The sequence below is a fragment of the Atractosteus spatula genome, chromosome 15 (assembly GCF_055471065.1).
Source record: "Atractosteus spatula isolate fAtrSpa1 chromosome 15, fAtrSpa1.hap1, whole genome shotgun sequence".
Lineage (NCBI taxonomy): Eukaryota > Metazoa > Chordata > Actinopteri > Semionotiformes > Lepisosteidae > Atractosteus > Atractosteus spatula.
Window position 1 is genome coordinate 15,952,006 of NC_142720.1, and position 19,462 is coordinate 15,971,467.

The 19,462-nt window shown below is 36.0% G+C and overlaps 1 protein-coding gene across 1 annotated transcript; it reads left to right on the forward strand.

Moving 5' to 3' along the window:
* Positions 1-2,525: 2,525 nt before the first annotated feature.
* Positions 2,526-16,177, forward strand: LOC148820111 (follicle-stimulating hormone receptor-like). The gene is made up of 10 exons (XM_088933895.1): positions 2,526-2,677; positions 7,519-7,590; positions 9,676-9,750; positions 11,578-11,652; positions 12,574-12,648; positions 13,138-13,218; positions 13,829-13,897; positions 13,985-14,059; positions 14,489-14,674; positions 14,974-16,177. Exons 1-10 carry the CDS (start codon positions 2,526-2,528, stop codon positions 16,175-16,177), a joined length of 2,064 nt encoding a protein of 687 aa, XP_088790021.1.
* Positions 16,178-19,462: the final 3,285 nt, after the last annotated feature.

Here is a 19,462-nt window from a genome sequence, read left to right on the forward strand (position 1 = left end):
AGCATGCACACTTATGCCTAGGGACAGTTCCCCCAGAAACCAATTAACCTACCAGTATGTTGCTGGACTGTGAAACCCATGTGAAACACAGGGAGAACATACAAAATCCACACAGATAGCACCCTGGGTCTAGAATTGAACCCAGGACCCCAGTGCTGCAAGGCAGCAATGCTAATACTCCACCACTGTGTCACCTAGTCAATGGATTAAGGTAAGGATTACCTAATTAAGGTAATCCTTAATTACCTTAAGGATTAAGGTAACTTGAATACATTCTCAGAACTTTTAAGGGTGTAAAAGTTAAATGACCACAAAATCTGTAAATAAAAACTAAGACATTCATTGCAAAGTATTCACCCAGGTGAGTCAACACCTGGTGGAAGCACATTTGGCACCAATTACAGCTAGGAGTCTTTTTCGATACATCTACCAACTTTACACAGTGGGATAATACAAATTTCTGCCATTCCTCTTTGAAAACGTACTAAAGCTATGCCAAGTGGCTGATCAGTTTTCAAGTCTTGCAATAAATCTTCAAACCAGGACTTTGAGCCACCCTGATATTCACTTTCTCCTTTATCCACACTAATAAAGATTTGGTATATTGCCCCGCTGGAAAGCAGACATCTCACACCTCAGATTTTGAACTCTATACTCATTTATAGTCACCACTGGATTCATATTGGCATCTGTAACTGGTTTCCCCATGCCTGGCTGCTCAGTTTGGAGGCAGTGCCTGGGTACGTCCACTTCTTAATTAACTTCACCATACTCAAGGGGAAATTTATACCCTTCTCTGTCTTGCTGTAACTTCAAAATATCTCCAAGTTGTTTTGAAAGCTCGTTGGTCTTCATCATTGAATTCTTGTTTGAAATTCAGTTTTCATCCCCCGTAGTAAAAAGTATAGAGCCTCATTAAATGACCCAAGTCATTAATACCAATACGTAATTGACCACACTTGTTTTAGACCTGAATTTCTATAACAAGTTTTTACAAATGCTTCAACAATTATAAAGATCTTCCTGCCTGATCTATTTTCGGATTTAAATTAAACTCTTCTGAGCCCTCTACCCGATGATTTTCTGTTTTCTTTTAATCTGGTAACATTCCCAGGTGACCCTTATTTTCACCCTTATAAAGCAGCTGCCCACTTACTATTATAATGAGCCAGAAGTACCTGACTATAGCAAAGCCAATAACTGAAGAATGACCTACAGTATAATTAGTTAACTGGAACAAATCAGAGGAAACGAATTAATCAGTTGAGCCAAGATACCAGCTAGAAAAATAACAACATCCAAGAATTGAATGCTTTGTGAATTTTTGGAATGCCTGGTAAGACAGGTTTGGTTTATCCCACTTGGTTATGGGCAGCCTCCTGGCCATAGAATGAGGGTGTTTGAACCCCATTCAGAGAGGGGTAAACCAAGGAGAGGGTGGAGAGGGGGTGGAGGAGGGATGCTTGAGACTAATGCAAAGGAAATGTTTGTTCAATATATACTGTATAGAGCTAATTTCAGTAATGATAGTGATTATGTAATGAGATTTATTTATCTTTGTTATCCCTCCCAAACTTCAGTTAAGAACTTCCATATCTAAGTGATTCATTAGGTTGTATCTGTTTATTTAGATTGTTATGAACATTTGTTTTAAATAAATCTTTTACACTACTAGATAAAACCTGAGAACTTTATGTGAAAAATACAATATAAAATACAATTTTCTATTTTATTGTCAGGTTTTAATAAAATATTTGTCTTAAGATTTGTTCAGACAGCTATAAGTTCATTGACTGTCTTGCAATGAGGTCTCCCATTTATTTTTGTCTGTGAGTTTCATAATAAGAATAGTGTGTGCTGAACAAAGTTCATTTTGCTCTTAACATGCACTGCTCCTTATTAAAGAGTGAAAGCCAAAAATAGACAAATATATGCCAAAAAACGTGTTGTAATCACAGACAAAACTAGACAGCAAAATGGACTTAAAAGTGAAAGAAGTATGAGCCTGGTTATAACACTATGTTCTTTTATATTTTAATGAACTATAATCAGAGATGGAACAGATCAGATACACAGAGTGTGTTGCCAAACATTTATAGGTAACATGAAGTCAGAAATGAGTGTCTTATCATTTTTGGAATTCCTCTGGTTTTTGAGGAGGTAATCTATCTCTACCATTTAGTGATGAATTCAGAATGAGGAAGAGAGGAGAAAAGCAAGAAAGGCACTTGCTCCTTATCAGAGTCCTTTCTCCCAAGGTCTCTGATGGGCTTGCTATATAACAAAGCTGGCTGCGTGCTCAGGATCTATTTATTCACTTGAACAATGTGTTGTTGTCTTTTTCAGTAGCATTAGATGAAGATCTAGAAGAGCAAAACCGATCTGCAAAATTCTGGAATCTAATGATATATAACCGCAATATCAAAGTAGTGTTAATGCTTGTCAGCTAAAAGAAAGACGATCCACACATTACCGCTTTATACATAAAAACACAAAGAGACCAAATTGCTGTGGACGGAGACAGAATGATCCTGTTGTGGGTTTACTTTCTTTTGATAGGAATGCAATGCATTGAATGCCACGTCTGTGCAAGCAATGGGACAACCAGATCTTTCTCATGTGTGGGAATCAAAGTTCTACAGATGCCTACCGACATTCCACAGAACACAACCTATGTGTGAGTAAAGTTCCTGTAACTAAAGACATAGAATCTCAATAGTGTTAAAATCAGTAAATAGCAACTGTTTGAATTCCTTGTTCTAATTGATGTAACTATCTTATATTTATTTATAGTAATAAAAACATTAATATTTTAGCTTTTACAGACTACATAATATGATGACTGTTGGACTGAGTGAGTTTGAGTGAGTGATCTTTTCCAATTGTTTTATTTTTTCAAATTCAGTTGTTACTCCTGCAAATATATTTTAGCCAATATGGCTGACTGGAATTACTATTTTGTAAATGAATGGGTGGATGTTTTTGGCTCTTTTAATTAAGGGAAACAGCCTTGAACATCGTGTGAAGAACAACATGATCATATCTTGATGACTTCATTTATAATGCTGCATAGCGTGTGAATAGATAGTAAATAATCCAGAAGAAAACATCTTAAATTTTCCAACCAGAAACTTTGCAAATATCACAGTATTCTTATTTCAATTATAGATTTCTACTTGGCCTTTACCAAAAATAATGTTTAATTAGAAATGCCTCACAGTGCTTAATGCTTTACCAAACCAGAAGAGTACAGCAAAACTTCATAAACACTAATAACAGATCAAGTAAATGTGTTTTTCATTTTTATTTATGAACACTTTTCAAGAAACTCATTTTTATCACCTCATGATAGGAAAGATTTATCTTGAGATGTATAGGATCCCACTCCAGACTTGACACAGGTTAATAGTGGTTTTCACAGGGACTGTACATCTCCAAGTCCCCAGTTACTCAAAACCCCTAAATCTGGTCCAGGACATGGTGGGGAGAGTTTCTTGATTACTCCTGAGAGATCTGAGGAGTAAGTTTATATTATTAAACCAGCAATACCCCATTCCAATAAACCTCTAAGAGTTCATCATGTAAATTTAATAGCAACGGTGATTATACAATATATGGGAAGCCACTATGTATAATCTGGGTTCCTTGTGAAACAAATGTGGTCTAAAAACTATCATAAGTATCTCAAGCTATTGTTCCACAAGATTGAAAGATAACTGAAATAAACTATCTTTCTGATGTATGAAGAACCTTTAAGGTTTTTCCCACTTACTTTTGTTACTTACATTTCTTGAAACATTTCCACTCTCCTATCCAGTTTTTAATATTTCAGTTTCATCTATATGCTTATATAGATGTTTTTTAGAGGAACCTTTTAGTTACAAAGCATTACAAAAAAGCATTACGAAAAAAGTTACAAAGCAGCAAGATTTTTGTCACGTTTGACCAATGCAAGCTGGAGACTTTGTCAGTCTTTTGGCACTGTGAAAGCAATAATGATTTTACTTTGGTGTGTAACTCAGATTAATTCATAAGAGTTACTCATAAAATGTAAGTGTGGGGAAATTTTAGGCAGTCAACTACAATGATGATCTAAGGAGTACAAAAGACCTTCTAAGGAATTTAGAAAAAAATAATAATGAAAAACACCTGGACGTTAAATAGAATAATTACATAAACTTTATTTCTTCATTTAAATGAGTGGTACATTTTTAGCTGAGATCAGTTTTCATTCTGAATATGTTGTGCTTTAAATCAAGCAAAGTCTTCCACAGCCCTGTTAAATCCCCATGTGTTAGAAATTAAATTCAAATGCCCCTAAGCTATATCTGACCCCCTTGAAAGCAAGATACAGAAACCTACCTAGTTCCATACACAAAAGGCTCTTTTTTTTCTCAAGGCTCTGGGTTTTGGTCCTAAAGGACAAGTGTATCAGGCGAAACACAGGATTAGAGTGCCTTTGGCTACTATATCAATAGTTTATACTACAATATTAAAAAAACATAGTAAAAAATACAGATGATGTCAAAGTTGTGGCAAAAACTGGACATACAGTAGCAAAATAAAAATTCTTGATGAGAGATGGAGAGGATTTATATCAAGCCATTATTGAAGCTGCAAAAGAAACATCTAATTTTGATTATTTAAATACAAGAAAGTCTAAATTGTTTTGCTCCGGTATTATTCAAAGCTAAGATAACTAACCGTTGTGGAATCAGAAGTATTTTGTTGGCATAGTACAGAAAATAAGTGCATTTATCTTTCATTGTGTGCAGTGACCATAAAGATATTAGAAATTCCAAGGAAATGTATTTAAGACTAATTTTGCCTGGTGTTTTTATGGTTTCATGATCAGAAAAAGGCAAAAAAATGAAAATATTTGTAAAAGGGAAAAACATGGGATAATCTGAACCTGAAGAGATTACTTCTTTCCAGATAGTAAACTTCTAGGTGACTGAAGGTCTTGCAGTGGTGACAGAAATTAATTAGCTGGGACTGCTGTGTATATAACAGGGAGCTGAAGATGCTGACTATGTAGAAAGATCACAGAGGTACATTAACTTCTCTGGTACACAGACTGCACAGAACAGAGAATCTATTTTCTTGTTTACAGCTAGTTTACAAAAGTATCTGTCTAAACACCCAGTTCTCCAGTAATGTAATCTTACTCTAACAACAAATGTGAAGGATTGTTGTATATGGTTTTCCAACTCCCATGTGTAAACACAGTGAGAAATTATTTGTTTTTCACCTGTTTGTTCAAGACAAATATTCATTTGTATACAGAGAACTAATTAATGAGCTCCCCTGAAACAGTGAAAGCAAACAGGTATGGTATTGCTGACCATGCAGTATTTAGTCATGAAAATGCACCATAGTATTTAGATATATTTAGTTTTCAAATTATTATTTTCCTAGTGCATTAAGAAATATTATGGTGCATGTTGCCATTTTAACATAATCACCATATTTTTTTTATATCTGAACCACTATTCACTTGATTTGATTTAAACTCAATAACTTGTTTGCATTAAAAAATCTTGGAGAAGCTGAAACAAATTAAATTGCAACCTTTGAAAATGATAATCAAAATGAAAAGTCGTTACTGTCCTTCCTACACTTACTGGCCACATTACGAATGCAAAATGGAAGTCCATTGTTAAACACTGTTTCCAAACAAATTACACAACAAAAAAGTTGTGTTATTATGTTATTTATTGCACAATGCACTACAATACAGTAGGCATACTCTGGCACATGGCATATTTGACATGAAGCCTCTGTATTAAAACAAACTGAAAACAACGAAAATACTAAGTTTTATTTGACCGGGTAATTTATAATTTAATGTTTCAGTCTTTTTTTGCCTTGCACATTCCAGCTTGTCTATCCTCCCTCTTGCAATATAGCATTTAGAAATATAGGTATTCCCCTCATTCACAATGCATTCTGCTCTAACAGGAAAAACAAAAACTTCCCTAGCTTTTGCCATACTTGCTAGACTTCCATTATGTGGGAACACATGGCAAACTTCCCCATTATCAGGAAAAAACATTACCTATCAAATGAAACCGAGTGTCGCAAGTCAGAACTTGCAAGGGCAGTCAGATCTATGGGCAATGCTTCAATTCTTTCCGTTCCTGTTACGCCAATCACAATAAAGAACATATCATACTCTCCGTCTGGTCACAAGGCCAGGGTTTAAGTCTGTTGTTTTGTATTGTGGGAGTAATTCCACAAGTTGCACCCTAATATTAAGAATAACCCTAATAATGTGGGCAGACAGATGCAATTTCTTCTCCAGTTCAGTGAAAACAAGAATGTTCAAACAGGAATATTCCAGAGGAACGGATATTCAAGAGGGAAGGAATAGAAGTTTTTCTACAAAATGTAATTAATAATGTGGTTACTATTTTCTACCATAAGGTTCTCATGGACCAAAATAAGACATAAGAGGAAATGAGACAGTGTTATCAGGAAGTTATTTACAGCATGGGAAGATTCCCCACTCCCAGGATCACAGATCATTAGTGCAGAAAACTGTTCCTTAAGTGATACTGGGGCTCCTAGGAATAGGTGCAGCTTTTATTCACTATGATGAACCAGAGCTTGTTTTTCTAAAACTTTTGTAAAAGTAAACCGTGTACAAGTAATTACAGAGAGAGAAACCGACTAGGGCAGAGGAGACAATGTAATCATATTTGAGAGTACAATGCTGTACAAGTGGCTTTCATCTGTTCAACTATCCAAAAAGTAAACTGCTCTTCAATTCCTCCCCTAGAGCTACTATTACAAAATGGCTGGTATTTACTAATCAGGCTGTGAGTATTACTCTAGCTCAAAAGTCAGCTTCACTACATTACGCCCTACTGACATTCATAGTGGCTCTGTCAATAAACATTGATAAAACAGCTCTTTAGATTATCTGTATTTGCCTGCAGTCAACTCTAAAATCTGACAGTAACCAAATATAACCTAACTCAATGTTAAGTACAGGGAGTTGAAACCTAAAAAAACTTTTTTTACAGGTGATATTACTCAGATTCATTAGAAATAAACAAAAAAAAAGATGGTTGCCAGGGATTGAGAAACACAGAGTATGACAAGTACCATACAGTATCTATTTTTGACAGGGAGAACAGATAAAAATGTCAATTCCGTTGGGAAGAAGAAAATATTTTTGTAGCTGATTTTATAGAAATATTTGCCCTTGAGTTTAATTTGTTTTTGCATGTTTTTGTTCTTCTTCATATGATACAGCACCCTCCTAACCACCTGACTGCCGTGATGAAAACACCTATTTGGGTGAAAGTACAGATCAGGAAATGACAGGCAAACACCTGTGGGCACTTAAGGGCTTTCATTCATGTTGGAAGGAGAGACTATTGATATTTCTGTTTAATTCTTAAGAAAAACTGCTAAAAGCATCAGTAAGGCCTCAGAAATACTGTAAATAAGAGTTCTATTACCTTTGCAATGTGAAAAAGGTGCTCACATACTTATTACTTTTGTTCCTAGGGAAATTAAGATGACCAAGTTGAAAGTGATCCCCAGTGAAGCCTTCTCTGGACTCACCGACCTGTACAGAATGTATGTATAAGAAGATAAAAGAATATACAGTATACCTATAAAGTCTAATTTACTGTACTTGAGACAAAATTGGGAAAAAGAATATTTGGGGTTTATGAATGGCATGTCAAACATGCATATCAGCCCAGTGTATGGATGATCCTTATTATTTAAATTATTTTTTTTTATTATTTACGGTGCACTTAATACAGGGAATTTATTAAGCTCTATTTCAAAGTTCATACAAAGACAGTTTCTAATGAAAAGAACTTTATTTTCAAAACAAGGTAAATCACAGGATTTCAAAGTTACTTATATTAAAAGATTGTTTTCATTTTTTCACTTCAGAAGTTAATGATAAGGTCTTTGTGGGGTATTATTTATTACTTGCTTTTTGTATATATGTTATACTGTATTTGTTCAATTTTATTTGACTGTGGTTGATTGTAGCAGATATGCAAAAGTGATGCTATACCTTGCTGCTGTGTGCATTTGTGATCAGGGAGACCTGAGATCCTGGTTATAAGTCTGCCAGGTTAAACATACTGTAGTTTCCTGCTCAAGAATAATCCTTTTGGCTTTTTATCAGAGAAAATGCTGTTGGTGAAAGCTGCACCACACCTCCAGAAGGTGTTTACTGTTGTAGATGCTCACAGAGTGAATTAAAGTGCATAGCCCCACAAGGCACATTTCAGAGGTTGTGTGTGTGCTGTCCTCATCCATCCTGTGCTGGTTCAAGAATGTGATGTGCTGGTTTGAAGCAGTAAACCGACAGAATGGGGGCATCGGTTCAATTTTTTTACAAAAACACGTCTAAAAATGAGAAATCGTTTATGTAAGAAAAATCAACAAAATGTGGCAGCTGCCATTGCTTCTAATAAACCTAATTACAAAAAGAGCAATGATACTTATGAGTGTTGCTAAAGTTTTTGGGTACATGATTTGTAAATATTGAAATAAGATTTTATTTAACATAAATGTTTAGTCTTTGATACAGAACATGATGTGTAGCACAGATCTAAAAAACATTTGATATGTATCACAGAAATAGAATGGTTGTGCCTAGAGAAGAGGGAATGCCATGTCTGGCTATAACTACATCACGAAACACTGTGAAAGGAAATGTAGAGTCTGGGAAGAAGCAGTTTTAATGAGTACTTACAGAAACTGTCATAATTTGGAAACCATTCACAGCCACTTTTAACAAACAATAAACCTTGCTGCAAAAAATAATTGTATGGATTAGTGTAAGGTATTTTGAAAGCCTGGGAATTATCAGTGTAGTTATCAATACAGCTTGAAGATTCAGAATGTTTTTTATCTGCTTGTTTGATTGTGACCCATTTTCCAGAAAAATCAAACCTTAAGCACCAGGATGCAGTACTCAATACAGTGACATCAATAAAGTCTTTAAGGGGTAAATAAAATAAATGGAACAAAGAGACTAATTTGATTGAAACAATCTATGACCTTTTCTGCCTAGCCTATAACGAGGCCTTAACCCTTTCTTAATAATCCCAGAGTCCCTGATAAGGCAAGGGACTCAAAGCAAGCTATCCCTATAGACTGCAAGTCCATAAACCTTCTTCTTGGTCATTATTTGAATTACTGTGAAGTAAAGCAAACTGTGATTTCAGTACAAGAAAGAAAAGTACTTGGGCATTATCAGTACTTAAACTAATGACATTATAAACTGAACATCAAAAGGAACAGACATGGCATAGGTAAATTCATTATGATGATTAACATTTGTCAATAACAGGGTTGATCAAACATGAAAAGCAAAGGATAGTAGCATGTGTCCTCTGCTGGAAGAAATATAAACAGTATATATATATTGCATATTTTGCGGTGCATTGCAAATGTTTTATTATGGGATTCTATCCCATTCCTCAGTAGAGTGTGACAAGCACGTGCCTGTTCACTGGTTGATGTGCCCTAAATGCCACATGTAATCCCAATTTATCTCACAGATCTTCAATGAGGCTCAGGTCTGGCAAGCACAAAATGCACTGTTGCATGAGCAGCATAAGGATGTGTCTTTTCTCAAATGTATTAAAAAATATCTGCATACAATTCCTTTCTCATGACTGTTCTGTTCCCCAGTGTTATCACAGAGAATTTTGCACTGGAAGAGATAGGACACAGTGTCTTTAGAAATCTCCCAGGACTGCTGGAAATGTAAGTAAGAAAAGACCACCAGGTCAGCCAAAGTTACAACAACATGCTTATTCTGAGGTGTTGGTACTTATTCCACAATAATACATTCTGGATTGATGGATGTCCTTCATATTACATACAGTTGCAGGCACTCTTAAACACAGGCAAAAATACAGAGAGGAAAGCTTGTTTTGCTACAATGCACCCATTGTCTTGCTGTTTCACAGTTGTAGATAAAGTTTTAAAAAGGAACAGACACTATGACAGAATGTGCCACAGAGATAGTGAGAAAATGATTAAAGTTAAGGTCAGGGATAGAAGAGCATGGGATATGTGATTCTGTGAAGGCAGCAGGATGAAGTCTTGAGCATTTGTGCTCATGATGGGACTCATCTGCAGCAGGACTACTCAGCCTTCACCCCTTCCAGCTCAGTGCAATGTTGTACTGTGATATAACCAGCTACTTCATTGCTATTTTCATCCTGCTAATTATCTTAAATAATTAAATATCTTTTTGTAGTAAACTGTAAAATGGGGTTGATTGGAAGGGATGCAAGTTGAGTCACCTTCATGTAAAGCATAACAAAACAACATCAGCAGTCTTTTGAAAATGCCTCAGGTGGTTTGCAGAAATCCTGCAGTCCTTCTTTCCATATTAAATAAAGTGATAAAAACAGTAAATATGTCTACAACCTCCTCTTAAGATTACTGAGAGTGTGCTGTGAACAGTGCAACACATTTATGTAATTTTATCACAACAAAAAAACATAACAGCTGCTGACCTCCCCTTCTGAAATCACTTTAACTACATCTTCTGCTGCTTTCACTGGTTTCAATTTCTCTCTGTTTACTGCTGTAGATGCAAGCTTATGTAGCTGAGGTAGCTAAAATGAGACCTACTACATGAATATTTTGTGCCCTACTCAAATCTAGACTTTCTGCTCTTTGTCTATTTCTTACTAGCCATGTCTGTGAATCAATTAAATCTGATACCTGTACCTGTGCCTACTGTCACTGTTTTCTGCTGCTGTTAAAACTATTTTTAAAAATTCAAGTAATTAAAACTACCGTCCTATTTCCAATTTACTTTTTCTCACAGAACTAATATAACAGGGGTGGTATCTAAGGTGCAATTTCATGTTATACCTTTTTAGTTTAGGTTTCACACAGAGACACAAACTGAATTTACAGCACCCTTGTCCATTAGAGACTCTGTAACTGTTGACATTTTTAAAACTTGCTCAGAATCCTACCATTTTATTATAGCTTTTAGTGTACAATTTAGTTTTATCTTGGGTCTGTTGGATCAATTTATTGTGCTCTTCCTTTTTATTTCTGCTTTGCATTACACATGTGTTATTTTACAACACTGAGTTTTTTTTTTAATTCTTGGAAATAAAATGTATTATTAGAGATCGTCAGGAACAGAATGCCTTCCTTAATGGAACCTAGCCATGGTAAATCTCAATGTTTTATTTTCCAATTTGGTATTGTTTGACCATTCCTACTCTCAGTACAGTGTGTAGTGGAATTTGCCTCCCCTTATAGGTTTAGTGGGTGGAATAATGTTTTATTTTATGTTTACCACTATCCATTATTAGATATTTTTACTTTCTTGTCATGATACATCACAGCAAACATGAAGTATGAGGCAGGATATTGTCAGTCATACATTATGTTATTCTTTCTGATACTTGTTGATAGCAACAATGTTGTATTTGTTGTTCATGAAAGGTGATGTGTGAAATGAAGACGACATGGTGCATCTGGCATGAAGAGTAAGTTGATGAAACTTCAATTTTTAGCATGCGCTTATATTAATAACTTGTTATTCTTTATTGTTTGCAGAACAATTGCTAAGTCAATAAACCTTGTTACCATTCACAAAGATGCTTTCTGGAATCTACCAAATCTAAAATATCTGTAAGTACTATTTATAGGTTTTTGGTTGACATCTTAAAGCACTCCTAAAATCTCTGTTTTCATCATAAGATGCATTGTTTTTTGCATTCACAAATACAGATGTTTGCACACAATGTTTCCTACAAAGAATTGATATCTTCCATTTACATATTTACAAAATCTCAGAAGGTTTTCTCAGAAATCTCAAAAATTACTTGGCCCAAAGGGCAGGTTCAAAATGGGATTCACCCCTAATCCATGGGGTGGATTATGTCATTATGGTACAATCAGGTCATGCTTTGATTTCTTACTACTTAAGGATAGTAATTAATTTCCATTAAATTTCTCAATGAAACATTCTTTGAGGTGGTCTTCCTGCAGTTAAACATCTGCTAGTCCTCCATTGATCTCCTAATTGATTTGGTTACACTGGATGCTTACTTTTACAAACACCATTTTCCGAGAAGGTACAAATGAATCTAGTCAGTCAAGCTTTTGCTTTCGTATGTGAAATCTCAAGGAGGTCCATGCTTTGGTGTCATGTTTTATATTTCTTTTTTCCTTCCAGCTTGCTTGGGAATGGGGGAAAAGTTGAGGGCAGGTTTGGTTAGCTATTTTTGTGTTTGCATATACATGTACAGAAGTTGGACTTAATAATCTTAAGTGATGCATTTTGTTTTCGTCTTGATATTGCCTGAGAAATAATAGATTTAAAGACTGAAAATGCAGAGAGACAGGGTTTGTCTGGTTTTAATCCCAGTCATGTCACATCCTGCTTTCCCACAGGAACCTTGTAAAGAGGTTTGCATCTTTGAAGATCTTGGATTCACCAACTGAGCATGTAGCACAAAAAAATGCTAGATTTCGTATATTATCAGGAGGATGAACATTTGTGAGGTTGATCTTAAGATTTTTCATTTTCTGTTAATCTTTTTTTTTCAGAACCATATCAAACACTGGACTCAAGATTCTGCCAGATTTCTCAAAAATTACTTCCAGACAACATGGGTTTTTATTGTAAGCTATTCCTTTGTGTCACACAAAAAAAGACAGTTCATAAAATATATGGACAGCGTACATGTGGTTCCGAGCATAAAAGGAGGGGAGAAAGCAAGGCTTTGATGTGGCTGGAAAATTGATCTTAACTGCTGGGAACTGAATCCTGTATACTGGTTATCATAGCTTCACTCCTCAAAAGCAGTACAAGGTCTGATTCACAAGGGCTGCATATTGTCATGGGCCTCAAAAACTGCTAGTTTCACATGTGATTTGATCTTCCTTATTTAGTAGCATTGAGTATATGAGATGAGTTCACAGTGTTCTCAGCAGTGTTTATCTATAAGCACTAACATACAGAATTAAGACTCTTCACAATCATAAATGAGTAGAACATAAATGCTATTGAAAGGCCTTTTAAACAATCTCAGTAAAATGTAACAAAAGAAAAAAGGAGATGGTGACAATGTAAGATTAAGTTTTAAATTGATAATTTTCTTTTATTTTTAGTGATCTCCAGGATAATACAAATATAGAACTTATTCCTCCGGATGCCTTCCTTGGACTGAGCAATGATTACATATCTGAGCTGTAAGTTTACTGACTGCATCTTCTAGATTTAATTAGACCATGGTTGCAATTGAGAGGAAACCATTTAGTCTGCTTTGCTCCTTAGGTGCTTTAGTATTTTATTCAGTTTTCCCTTGAAGGAACCCAGAACGTGGGACTCAAACACGCAAGTAAGCATTTCATTTCCTCAAGTACATGTGATATTAAACTTGGGATGCTTGTTCCAGATATTCACAGGCCTTTGTATAAAGAATATTTTCTGTCGAGAATAGAACCCCTTTCAGTTTCAATTTGTGAACGCTCATCCTTGCTTCACAATAATTCCACATGTTGACCTACAGTATTTGTATACTTTGGGATTTTAAATAAATCTCCTCTCAGTCTACTTTGTTCGGGAGTTAAGGGAGATCATCATCTCAGGATTCTTTATTAATTTATACCTCAAATATGTTCATCTGATCACAGCAGGACACCTTAAATTACAATCATTTGACTCTCAAGGTAAAAGCAGAAAAAGGACTATACATTTGTTCAATTGTTTTTAGTTTTTTATCAGAAGCTATTTCCACTAATTTTCTGTACTGTGGGACTCTGTTGGTGAAATTAATCTTACAGCTCTCTCCCGTTACAGCAGGCTGACAAAGAATGGGATTAATGAAGTTCAGAGCCACGCATTTAATGGCACCAAACTGGAAAAGCTGTAAGTTTCACTCGATATAATGTTACCAGGTAACATTTGGCAGAGGAGCTCTGTAATGGATGTTAACTTACCTTTATGTTTTTTCAGCTTTCTGACAGGAAATGTAAATCTTCGAAAAATACACAATGATGCCTTCCAGGGAGCACAGGGTCCTGTTGTTCTGTAAGTGGCAGTGACTCATTTCATTCTCAGAATCCATAGATTTGAAACATTCCTAAAAGGTCAATCCCAATCCAACAGAAACACATGCAAATCAAACAACACAGAAGGTGTACAAACAAATACAGCATGAAGAGATTAGTCACAAGATTTCAGGGCATATATTTAACCTATTAGAGTACAACCAGCATTAGACTTGCTCAGCCCTCTATGTTATGAGAAATTATAGAGACATAGTTGGTAACATTATTTATTCTTCTTCTACTGAAAAAGCATCTGTTAATACCTAACAATTTTAATAGACTCTTGAAAGTTTTAATTGACCTTGAGAAAAATGCACAAACCTCAAAGTAGATTTTAATTTTGTGTTTAATTCTCTCTGTGTAATTAAAACTGTTAGCAAACTAATTATATTTTTTCTTGACCATATAGAGATATTTCCAGTACAAGCATCAGCATTCTGCCAAAGAACATGCTGAAGAGTATTAAAAAGTTCAGTGCTACCTCCACTTACAATCTAAAAAAGCTGCCCAACTTAGATATCTTTACTGAACTGATCGAAGCCAACTTGACCTATCCTAGCCATTGCTGTGCATTTGCAAACTGGAAAAAAAATCAGTAAGTATTTTATTGCTACTGTACAATGAACAACCCAAGGCTTCATTTTTAAAAAGATTTTAAAAATCTGATATTTATAATGTTTTCTTTGGAGCCTTTATTAGAATATTTGTAAACTGTGTACCCTCCAGGCATAGAAATTTGACCTTCCATCATTGTTGTCTTCATCTTCAGTGTTATTAGCAAACAACTTAAGCATGTCAATACAGCAGTTGTGTTATTTTCCTCCATTTGTATTGTGTTCTGTTGTAAATTATCTTATTACAGTGTAAAATTACAATGTAGTTTCTATTTTCTAGGTCAGCAAAAAATTCAATGTGCAACATTCCCCACATAGACCAAGACGAGCCTGGCTGGTACAATGAGCACTGCAGGAAAGTGACTGAAGTAACGTGCTACCCCAGACCAGATGACTTCAATCCCTGTGAAGACATAATGGGACATACCTACCTCAGGGTATCAATATGGTCGATAAGCATCTTGGCCATAACGGGCAATCTTGTTGTGCTCATCGTGCTAATGACCAGCCGGTACAAACTAACAGTGCCCCGTTTCCTCATGTGTAACTTGGCCTTTGCAGATCTCTGCATGGGGATTTACCTGCTGATTATTGCTTCTGTGGACATCCACACTAAGTCACAGTACTACAACTACGGCATAGACTGGCAGACTGGCTTGGGGTGCAGTACCGCAGGCTTCTTAACCGTGTTTGCCAGCGAGTTCTCGATGTACACGCTCACCATGATCACCCTAGAAAGGTGGCACACCATCACCTATGCGATGCAGCTGGAAAGAAAGCTGCGCCTGTGGCACGCCTGCGCCATGATGTTGAGTGGGTGGGTGCTGTCTTTCTTAATAGCACTCCTCCCCATCGTGGGGGTGAGCAGCTACATGAAAGTCAGCATCTGCCTGCCCATGGATATTGACACGCCCCATTCTCAGGCCTACATCATGTTCATCCTGCTGCTGAACGTCATCGCATTCTTCGCTATTTGCATCTGCTACTTGAAAATCTACCTGACGGTTCGGAACCCCAGTTTTGTCTCGGCGAGCAGTGACACACGGATCGCTAAGCGTATGGCCATTTTGATCTTCACAAACTTCATCTGCATGGCGCCCATTTCCTTCTTTGCCATCTCTGCCTCCCTGAAGCTGCCCCTCATCACTGTCTCCAATTCCAAGATCCTGCTGGTCCTGTTTTACCCCATCAACTCCTGCTGCAACCCTTTCCTCTACGCCATCTTCACCAAAAGCTTTAAAAGGGACTTCTTCATTCTGATGAGTCAATTCGGGTGCTTTAAAAAACAGGCCCACATATACAGAACAGAGACATCTTCAGCTCACTACTCCAACAACAGAAATGGAACATGGGTTTCCACCCTGAAAACCAGTGAAGCCACCTTGTATTCATTGGTTCCTCTGGACCCTCAGCACAACACTCCGGGGAGAGCTACAGTCAGCAAAGGAAACAAAGTTGATGTGCCACAATCACCTGTTCAATGACTAAGTACACAGGGCAACATGAGACTGATTTTCAGATCTTTTTTCCTGGCACTGCTCTTTCAAGGATTGAATACTCTTTCCTTAAACATCTAAACTCAACATTTAAAAAATGAACTAGTGTCCTTCTGCTATTGATATTGAGCTGAATATGCACAACATTTTGGTCTTCATCTGGAAAAGCTGTCGCTGTTCCCCACGATTGTTAAACATATTATTCATTTCCAGGTTATGGTTTGGGATTATCTTTATTATTCCTGCACCCTGAAGTGACTGACATTTTTTCCCGGTATTATTTAAATACCAAATACTTAAAGATGTACTGGATTTTTTTAGTTTTAACTACATTTTCAAGAACCAAATGTAACTTTCTTGTTGTGCCAACAATTTTTTCTTATTCATGAGTATTACTTCTTCGGCACTCCATTCTGTCTGATGGCATGTGTCCTGGTTCCAGGCAAACCAACACAGTACAGACATCTTAAGGAGCAAGTGGAAAGGTACACTTAAAAAATAACTAAATCTTCTGGCAGATTAAATTCTTAGTTCTGTTTTAACAAACTGTACAGTATGTGACAACTTAAAACATAATGGTGTATACTGTAATTAATATTTTTTAAATATAATACTATTTGTTTTGTGTTGTGTATATAGTGAATTTACTTTTTGTGTGGTGCTTTCATTAAAGCCTGCCCATGGAGGCTGGGAGTTTGCAGCAGTTCGAAGAAAAGAGGACAAGATCCGCCGGCAACTGTTTCTACTCTCAGCTGACACAGGACATTTTTTATCTTTTCCATCAGGTCAAGGGAAGTCATATTTGGACAGGCAGCTTTAAAAAATGACATAATGTGTTTAGGATTATAATCAGATTATAGTCTGGGGTAGATTTACATTAACAATAAATGCAGACTTTTCATGGTTCTATTTGTCTTTTGCTGTTTTTCCTATTGTAAGTGAGCATACATGTGTATAAGTGCATTAAAATTTAGTTTTGCAAATTAGGACTCAACTTCTTCAGCGACTATTTTTTTTTTTACTGAGGAACAATTTCAGATGAGAAATGTGTTCAATAAATTCATGTAAAAACCTGTATTTTTATAATTAGCTTTTAAACTCCTCTCCTAGGACAGAATCATGAAGTTTGCAATGTTCCCACAGTGAATTGGTATTAAAACATTTGGCTTTTCTGTGATTTAACTGGAGAGGTCAGATGCTTGACCCCCATAGAGAAAACCAAATGCACAAATGAGACTTACATTTTCTTTAAGACAGTTTTTTTAATGGATTACCTCAACTTGCTGAGTGCTCTTACCCCAGCTAGGTAATAGAGACTCGTGTAGGCTTTTGATACTGTATGTGCAATACATTAATATATACTGTATGCAGTCATTGGTTTACAAAGCAAACGTGCAAATCTTTGTGCATGCTCTACAGCATGTGATGTGTGATAGTGGTGTTTCAAGTACTGGAACTGGGGATGCATCAAAATGCAGTAATACGTAATTGCTAGAGCATGCTAGTCATCCATTTCATTCAGTGTTCATATCTCCGACGCTTCTTATTCAGCACATCTAGTGCATTCAAGGTCATTGTGACCTGACAGTGAAATTCACGCCGTTAGTAATTATGGAGATGGAGACTGTAAGGAAGACAGGCAAAAGTAGAAAATAAGTTTAAACTTTTCAGATGTGGTCATTACAGGCTATAAAAGTGCACACCTTTATGATACAAGATCAAAACCATAACAACTGTGATTGTAAGCACTTCATAACATGGGAAGGGAAAAATACAGCAACAAAACTAAGATGATCTAAATGCTTCTTGTTTCATTACTTTTACTTTGGGGTCATTAAACTGCTTTACATGTATTTTTGTTTTCTGAGAAGATCATGCCTCTAATTCATTGTGTGATATTTGTCAATATGTTGCTTTTTAAAAAGATTGCCCTCCTTATTTTGCTGCAGCTCCTCACAAAATAAACACTGTGTGTCCTATCCTGTACAATAAAACTTAACTAGACCCATGAGTCCACAGTAAGTTCTTAAGAAAGGGACTTATAAAGATAAGAAATGCGTGCTCATATACTAGCTTGTAATAAGTGCAATTGTAAAATGAACAGAAGTTGACAGTCTTAGAAAAATATATTTTTTTAAAAACTCTCCCAGAAAATAACATCTAATGTCAAAGATAAAGTATATTTGAAACGGGTCAAAGAATCTTCTTTAAGAGACATCAAAGAAATAAGAATGGAACATTTTATGTCAATTTGTTCTATTTTCATCCTGTTGGATTTATGGGGCAGGCAGCTTTGCGTGCTAAGCCAAAATATGACCTAATTGTTGATTGTGTCTCTTTGATCAAAAACCACAGCTAATTTTGTTTGAATCCTTTAGACTTCCGTCAGCTGCCTTGGTACTGTAGAATGGGAATTTTGAAACACATAAACATGTTATCATTGTGAAACAACACTCTCTGTGTTTATCTGTCTAATAATCCCAAGTTTAAGAACCTTATCTCTTAGCTGTTTAAGGTGTTTCTGTTTTACACCCTTAGTGTGTTTAAAATGTGATGCTAATGTCTTTAACATTTCAAAATGATCTGTACAGCCTGCTATATTAAGTACTGTCATGATTATTTATTTTGATTCATCTGATTTTTCCTTTTCTGAACTCTACTTATCCTTTATGTAATCCCTGAAGTGGAACAGCTTTTCTTTCTGTACAAAACATATAAAAACATATAATTGTAATATTCCTTTCTCAGCCTTGTGTTGCCCAAGAAAGGAGGTTGTGTGATCACTTTAAAGACAGATCCCACATAAAATCTGATCCGCTGCCTGTAAAGGAGTACGCATTTGAATAACACCAGTATCAGATGCCTTTTTGGACTATGATGTGTGGCAGATTGCCCTGTCAGAGAATGCACTGACCACAGGGTAAATGTAGAGATACAGCTTCATGACTAAACTTATGCATATTGTGCCTGTAATTGATTATGATGTAATGTTAATTGAAAGAAATATAGCATTAATCACGCATGTTTAGACCGCGCATAAAGGTGTGTCAATTTCACAAAGGGCTGAGAGAAGCAGATGCAGAGGGTGAATGGCTGAATTTTGAGCCTAAATGAAACTCTTTATTTTTACGAATCTTGTGTTGAGATCTTTATTAACCTTACTTAAAGCCTTAACCTTACTTTATTTACCTTACTTAAAGCCAGGATCAGCACTTGGAAATTTGCGTTAGAGATTCTCACATGCAAAGATCTGCTGAGCCATGTTACCCGAGT

Excerpts from the sequence above, each read along its gene's own strand:
- LOC148820111 (XM_088933895.1), top strand. The coding sequence starts at position 2,526 with ATGATCCTGTTGTGGGTTTACTTTCTTTTGATAGGAATGCAATGCATT. Across the intron at positions 2,678-7,518 it reads CCACAGAACACAACCTATGT|GGAAATTAAGATGACCAAGT; the intron begins GTGAGTAAAGTT and ends TTTTGTTCCTAG. Across the intron at positions 13,898-13,984 it reads GGCACCAAACTGGAAAAGCT|CTTTCTGACAGGAAATGTAA; the intron begins GTAAGTTTCACT and ends ATGTTTTTTCAG.